Below are 7,838 nucleotides of genomic sequence, written 5' to 3'. Positions count from 1 at the left end.
AACCAAAAAGGACAAATAACCTCCTGAGGGAGATTCCTGTCTGGGAGCACCCAAAACTTCACTAGACCCGCCCCCTCCGATGATTTCTATTGGCCAATCTGGGAGGTAAATAACAGAGATCCTGCCCTCTGATTGGCTGGGAGCTCAGTGGAGGAGGGGGTTTGTGTTTGCAGCGGATACCTCCCTTGTTTTCATTCGACTGCATGATAACAGGATCGGCCAGAGTCAGACTGGACGTCGTGGTCGCCGAGAGGACCCTCCACCACTGAACAAGCAATAATGAAGTTCGTTCGCTTTATAATGAAAAACGCCGCCTTGGCCAGCGTGCCCAAACACATCGAGCATTTCTCCAAGTTCTCCCCCTCGCCGCTCTCCATGAAGCAATTCATCGACTTCGGTGAGTAATTGATCAGCGATTGACTGGTGTTTTCTGGTGCAGCAGCTGGCTATGTTGTGGTGGTGGACGGTGGGAGCTGCTTCGGTCTGATTCACTAATGCACAACAGCACGATTGTGTGTGAACATCGTGACAACGTAAAATCGTGAACATCTGCCGTGAGCAGGCCGAGCTGCAGCGGCGGTGGCTGCTTCATGGCTCTGGGTCTGGGTGTGCAGTCTATGGGTGGGTGTGCAGTGTGCATGCTGCTGCTCACACACAGCACCAGAGTTGCATCAGATCTGAGGACAGCTCAGGCTGCACCGTGTGGGGCCCTGTGATAGAAACACACTGACATACACTCACTGCTCCTATTGATTATTTAGTATCACTGAAGTCTTATAAATCACGTATCATACAGATAATGCAGTGGAATTCATGTAGAGTTTACATTAGTCATTGCTTGAATTGAGTAATATCACTGTTTACACTTTTGTTTCATGTTATTTGGGTTTATGTTAATCCAATCAGTGTTTGAACAAAATGTCCATCAGTTTCTCTGAATATCTTTCAAGTCTGCAAACTTTAACAGTATAAAACCTGAAATACTAAAGTGTAATACAAGGCTGCTACGACTTGATCAGCATTCTGGTCCATTTTTGAATGATCTTATTATCATTTCAGTCTGTAAAATGTCAGAAAATTGTTTTTCAAAATCTGAACTGTTGGTTAAAGTTCAACAAAGAGTGCAAAAACTTCAATAAATTACATTTACTATCAAAAAAGAAGCTGTCAACAGTGTCTCTGCCATATCTCACTTGAAAAATGAGTAACCGATCAATTTCTTGCAAATCAGCTTATCAATGAAGGGCTTCAGCTCTGATCAATATTGTCTCTGTGTTGTGTTCAGGTTCCATCAACGCCTGCGAGAAGACATCGTTTGTGTTTCTGAGACAGGAGCTTCCTGTCAGACTTTCAAACATTATGAAGGAGATCAACCTCCTGCCCGACAGACTGCTCACTACCCGGTCTGTGCAAATGGTGCAGAGCTGGTGAGTCCAACCTGGAAAGAACCAGATGTGGCCTGCGTGTTGTTGTTGTGTGGACCGAGTTATGTAACATCTGTACTCTGCTCATGGTGTTCTTATGAAACAGGAACCTCCTTAGAGAAAAAAAGGGGGGAGTGAGAAGTTCAGACTTGTATCTAACCCTCTATGATAATCCATTAAAAACCTGAAATGTGACGCCAGCCAAGTCTCATCCATGTATGTGCTGGCTTGTTTACTGCCGTTCATTGGGACGGTGTATATTCCCAGTGTGTCAACGTCATGCTCAGGATTACAAAAGCAGCCTTTGACCAAGTTGTACTCCTTCCAACTGGCTGGGTGTGTGTGGAGGTGGGGGGGTTGGGGCGCGGGAGCTCGGCTGTGAACTCTCCCCTAGTTTCACGTCACACAGTCACGTGACCTTGTTTTCACCATGCTCTGCTTCTGCTGCTTTCCTATATGCGAGGAAGGAATGCACCAAGACCAAAAATACTTCCCCAGTCAGATCCCTGTGAGGTTGTGCTCTGCATTGGACGACGTGTTTATGTGTGTTTTATCTCTCATTTCACCAGGTACATCCAGAGTTTAATGGAGATCCTTGAATTCCTTGACGCAAACCCCGATGACCACAGAGTCCTGGATGAGTAAGTGTCGAATATTAATGAGACACAGCAGCCCAGTGGTGCACATTTGGTGTAATTTGTCTGATCATATTGGATCCTTTACGATCCTCCATGTCCCGTCCTCTGCAGGTTCGTGGACGCCTTAGTCACCATCAGAAACAGGCACAACGATGTAGTGCCAACCATGGCCCAGGGCATCATCGAGTACAAAGAGGCCTTCCCCCATGACCCAGTAACCAACCAGAACATCCAGTATTTTCTGGACCGCTTCTACATGAGCCGCATCTCAATCCGCATGCTCATCAACCAGCACAGTGAGTCGCCTCAGGGACGCTCTGATCAATTTACTGCAGTTTATGTGCAAAATGATTGTGTTCAGACTAAACAAACCTTGTTTAGAGTTTTGTTTTTGTTCTTTTCCTCATGAAATTGATATCGTCCGATGAGGCCTTGCTGTATTATTATGCTCAATCTTTTGCTCGACACACACAGGGGAAAGAAAATCTACCCTGGAAAATCATTAAAAGCAAATTATATTGTTATACAGTGAGAAAATGCTACTAACACTGCTTATACAGTATATATATTGTAACTGACACCTCATAGGTTGCATAACAGATAATAAACAGATATTTTTCGTTTCCATTGAGTCCAGCAACACACTCTTCTACACTTAAATACTTAACTTAATGTTTTTTTTTTTGTTCCTTGTTCTCTGCAGCTCTTATTTTCGACGGTACAACCAACCCTGTCCACCCCAACACCATCGGCAGCATCGACCCCCACTGTGAAGTCATAGATGTAGTCCAGGGTAAATATGGAAGCACCAATAACAGTTTAAGTTTTAAGTTTTGATGTGTTAAAATGATTTGCTTTGTAATTTTAGAGGGAAATTTCTCACCCTTAGTTGTTATTGTGTTGTTTACTGTGACTGTAGTGTGACATTATTACCTCATGCTTTTTTCTCAGATGCCTTCCACAGCGCCAAGATGCTGTGTGACCAGTACTATCTCCGCTCACCTGACCTGATACTGCAGGAGATGAACAGTAAGTTTACTTTGATTTAATCTGGCAGGTTAAACACAAACCCACTTTTTGTTTTTACTCGTCATGCCGACACAACCCCAGGGGGTGGTGAAGCATCCTCATAATCCTGTTGAAGAGATTTAAATGAAGAGCAAACACAGCCAAGCCTTCTGCGTGTGTGTGTGTATATACATACAGTACAAGCCATCGTATGTAAATTATCATTCAGCCAGATGGACCTGATGGGGCTCTAATTATAGCAGCGAGGCTGAAGTAATGGCTCAGTGGGCCCCGGCTGACTGCATCAGACAATATTGACACATGGCAGACCTTCTTCTCTCCATCCACACAAAACTGTACAGCTACAGCAGAGCACAATAACTACCACTGATTGAGCATGCATTTTAAAGGTTATAGCTACAACTTTTTCATCAGGTTAATTTTTCAAAATGTTACATCCAGGGGTGCAGAATAAAAGTATTCATTTTACTGGAAAAAAAGTATAGTGTTTTATAAATTTTGACGGGCCCAAAATATATAAATATTTACATCTGGTTACGTTGGCAACGTCGACGAACAGCATTAGTACTGTGATGTCACGTGAGGCGGAGGCCGCGGAGCTCAGGGGTTGCCAGATCGTGATAGCTCTGTGGAGAAAATGGCATCATGATAATGCTAATGCTAATGCTAACTAACGGTCAGTCTATCAGTACTGTTAAGTTCCCAGTGCAGGCGTGATGCTGCGGGTTTGTTGGGTTCACCTGTGTGTGAGTAAGCGTGAAATGATTCAGATGTGTTTCCAGTCCGCTGCTGCTCGTTAAATATGGTTAGCGTTAGCTTAGCTTTAGCTACTAGCCGCTCCCTTTAGGCTTACCTGGCAACCAGTAGGTTGGAGCGAGAGCCAGCAAGTGTGAGTGCGACACTCACTGGCCGGGAGGAATTAAACTCGTAGCTAACCCCTTTAAATGAAGTGAATGAAATTAAGAGACTTTTTTTCCCCCCTTTCTTATGCAGATAAGAAGAAGAGCCACTCAATAAGCATTGTGTACGTGCCCTCTCATCTTTATCACATGCTGTTTGAGCTCTTTAAGGTATGATATCACACTCAAATAAAAATAAAAGAATAAAATTATTCTAACAACAACTTTAAATTGAGTTTTATTTCATTGCCCTTTCTTCTTTTCACCTTTTTTTGCAGAACGCTATGAGGGCCACAATTGAGACTCATGAGAACAGCAACAACCTCCCACCCATTAAAGTGATGGTGTCTCTGGGAGGAGAGGACATGTCAATCAAGGTGAGTTACAGCTGCTCAAGACAGATGAATAATGTACGCTGGTTATTTTGGGACATAAAGATAGCGCTGATCAAACTGTCCACAGCGTACAACACTGTCCTATCTATAGAGCCGCAGAAAAACAGCAGCAGAGTCCGTGTTCGGCTCCTCCCTTCAGTCTTTATGGTGTGGACTTTGTTTTGTGTAGGTGTGTGTGTTTGTGCAGGCGCCTCCACCAGTTTCCTCCCATAATGTTCACATACTGAAAGCAGGTGGTTCAGAAATTCAATACTGTCTGCAGGAGAGAATGGGAATGTGGGTGTGTCTTTATGAGTTTAAGCTGAGTGTGAACCAGGACACATTTAGCAGGTTTAATGACGTCAGTAAAGATTAGAAAAAATAATGTTATTGCATAAGTGGACTAATAACAGTGCCTTTGATTTTTTTAAGCTAAAAGTCTCACTTTTTTTTTACTTCTGTAGTCGCCACCCAAATCTTTCTGTAAATCTGTTATGTAATGCGTTTTTCACCCTCAATTAAACTCATCGCCCACTGGCAAACTAAGCTATTAAGCTCTGATTAGATTAGCTACATGGGCTGTGCGCCTTCAGATTCATAGAGCCTTTAAAACCTTGTTTTAATGCCAGTGTGTTACTAAGACGTTTTGTCACCCAGACATCTGGCAACAAGTGAAAGTGCCAGACAATACACACAAAAAATGCTGCGGCACAGAGTTTTATAAAAGAGTAAATAATTAGTAATATGTTTTTTTCTTTTAAAGGTGGATTAGTAAGGATTAGACTTGGTTCCCTTTAGTTTTAATGTCTTTCAGCTCATTGTTTTGGTTTTACTGCTCACAAGTTAAATGTTTTATCTCAGTTTTAATCTCTTTCCAACATTTTCCTGTTGGTATGGTACCATCAGATGTTTGAGGTGATATTTGATAATGCAGAGTATTGTGATTTACTGATTTTACTGCAAATAAAACCCCCAGTTCCCCACGATATTATTATATATTGCGATATTTTAGCTTGAGATATTACATTTTCTCCCGGGCCTACACTGTTTCCACCAGCAACCTTTGACACACAGGCCCCAACCTTGACATCATGTGGTGTAAACAAACACGAAGCTACTTAGTTTCCCATCCTTGAGTTGAGGCCAAGTGTTGGTGAAAGATAAGCACTAGTCTGCTGGCATCACCTCCACCTTTTTTCATGCACGTATACCCTCTCTCCGTCTGTGTCTTACACCTCTATTTCTGTCCCTGCCTGTAGGTGAGCGACACGGGCGGCGGTGTCCCGTTTCGTAGGATCGAGAACCTGTTCAGCTACATGTACTCCACCGCTCCTGCTCCACAGATAGGAGACCACACACGGCCTCCGCTGGTAAGAAGACGTTTCACTTATTAATGCATTTCGCACTTTGTAACAAAATTGTAAATTGCACCATTTGCCATTTGGATAAACTGTTGTGCAGCCCACGGGCGTCGAAACGCTCATTTAGCCTCGTATTCAAGCTCCGCTGTTTAAAGTTTAAAATCCTGGCATCATTCTTTCCCTCAAAAAATGAATGATCTCCAATGCACAAAGCAAACTTGACAAAAGACCTGTCTGTTCCATGGAAAGCGCTGCTGCTTGCAGTGTGACACAGAACAAATCCTTCTTAAACCCTTCATCTCCTCTGTCTGTCGTCGCGCACAGGCTGGCTTCGGCTACGGTCTGCCCATCTCTCGTCTCTACGCCAAGTACTTCCAGGGGGATCTGCAGCTCTACTCCATGGAGGGCCACGGCACAGATGCTGTCATCTACTTGAAGGTACGCCCGACGTGGCGGTCCGTGCATGAAACTGTGACAAGATGCCAAGAGTTTGAAAGTCCGCTGCACATAGCAGAGAGAGAGAGACAGTTGGCTTGTGACATGTCTTTGTGAAACACGAACCAAACTCTGTGCAGCTTCCTCAGGTGAGACGGGCCATTGACATCTTATCTTCTCCTTCCTCCAGGCGCTGTCCACAGACTCCGTCGAGAGGCTGCCAGTCTACAACAAAACCGCTCTGAAGAACTACAAAATGTGCCAGGAGGCCGACGACTGGTGCATACCCAGTAAAGAGCCACTGGATCTGAGCAACTATAAGGTAGCCAAGTGAAAGAAGAAAAGAAAAAAACACAACAGCAGTCGTGCGGCTCTGGTGCCTTCACCCCACAAAGCTTCCAGAGTAACTGTCTTCATGCTCCCATGTCTTCATCTTCCAAGGCAGATGGGTACAGTCTGGACTTAGCAGTAGCATGTTCATGCTGTTTCCAGTCCCTCCTGTCCTTCTGGGTCATCCATGAGAAAGTAGACAAATAGAAAAACAGCTACTAACAGAGAACACTTGTCTCAAACATCTCCGAGGGGCGGGCAGTCGGGCGGGCGGAGTGGTGGTGGTGGTGGTGATGGGTGTCAACATCAACCAAGATGGCGTGTCACCCGAGCCTTACAGTAGCAACTTCACCCAAAGGCGTGTTTCATTGAAAGTACTTGAACTATTTAAACTAATACTCCAGTTGCACCTTGTTAAATTTAAAGTACTGTAATAATGTGGAGTCTGTAGGTTTGAACAAACGTTTGACTTTTTGAAGTTGAGTGAGTTTTGTGCTTTCTGCGTGGATATTTGCAGCAGCGGTGGTGACGGCGGCTTTTTTTTTGTGCAACATTTCACTCTTGTCTGATAAGATACAGTGTTATCTTAACATCCATTTCCTTTGGACCAGGCTGAATGTAATCCACTCCTCTGTGCATTAATTATCATTAATTACAGAGATAAAGAGTATTATATGATACAGTAGGAACTGCAGCTCTGTGGGGCCGAAGTTCTCTCTGATATAACACATTTCACAGAAGTAGAGGTCTTAATGGGTCCATAGATTTGCACCCAAACCCAGAACTGAACCAAACCAGTGAAATCTGGATCTAACTGTATCTCTATCTGCCAATGACATCACTCAACTAATATTTAACGGAGCATCTCGGCTCTCTCATGCTAACGTTATGACAACGTTGAAATAATATACACACAATCACTGGGTAGAACACATCATGTTAAACAGACCCAAGACCAGCTGTAATAAATAATAATGGGAACTGACCAGGAACTGTGCAGCAGCAGACCCTGGGTCAGATATAGGGCCTTAGAGTTCGGGTGCACCCATGAAGACCTCTAGCCTTTTTTTTTTTTTTTGCAGATTTCAATGGAGGCCAATGTTATTATTAAAACCCCCAGAAGGCAGTTCAATGTCATGTTTGAGTTGTGTACCAGTCTGAGGTCAGTCTGGGATCGTTAATGACGCTGTGCCATATAAGGACAAAAATGCCCTGGGTCCATACGTGTTTTCTTTTGTATTATATTTATCTTAATCATCACAGTATGTATGTAAAAGGTTGATTTTTATAGCGACACTTTTGTGACAGAAATGATTGTATATACTGTAAATACAAGACGAATAATAAT

At 43.5% G+C, this 7,838-nt stretch overlaps 1 protein-coding gene across 1 annotated transcript; it reads left to right on the top strand.

The window, feature by feature from the left end:
* Nucleotides 1–221: 221 nt before the first annotated feature.
* On the top strand, nt 222–7,838 carry pdk2a (pyruvate dehydrogenase kinase 2a). Its single transcript, XM_085762283.1, has 11 exons — nt 222–397; nt 1,286–1,427; nt 1,994–2,065; nt 2,174–2,358; nt 2,766–2,855; nt 3,014–3,091; nt 4,085–4,161; nt 4,269–4,367; nt 5,624–5,734; nt 6,050–6,163; nt 6,351–7,838. Exons 1-11 carry the CDS (start codon nt 280–282, stop codon nt 6,492–6,494), a joined length of 1,230 nt encoding a protein of 409 aa, XP_085618409.1. The 5' UTR covers nt 222–279; the 3' UTR covers nt 6,495–7,838.

The sequence above is a fragment of the Trachurus japonicus genome, chromosome 19, assembly GCF_045865225.1.
Source record: "Trachurus japonicus isolate A0001 chromosome 19, Traja_1.0".
Classification (NCBI taxonomy): domain Eukaryota; kingdom Metazoa; phylum Chordata; class Actinopteri; order Carangiformes; family Carangidae; genus Trachurus; species Trachurus japonicus.
Note: the sequence above shows the minus strand (reverse complement) of the source record. Positions and strands in the feature narration are given on the sequence as shown.

Excerpts from the sequence above, each read along its gene's own strand:
- pdk2a (XM_085762283.1), top strand. The coding sequence starts at position 280 with ATGAAGTTCGTTCGCTTTATAATGAAAAACGCCGCCTTGGCCAGCGTG. Across the intron at positions 2,359-2,765 it reads CATGCTCATCAACCAGCACA|CTCTTATTTTCGACGGTACA; the intron begins GTGAGTCGCCTC and ends TGTTCTCTGCAG. Across the intron at positions 5,735-6,049 it reads ACCACACACGGCCTCCGCTG|GCTGGCTTCGGCTACGGTCT; the intron begins GTAAGAAGACGT and ends CGTCGCGCACAG.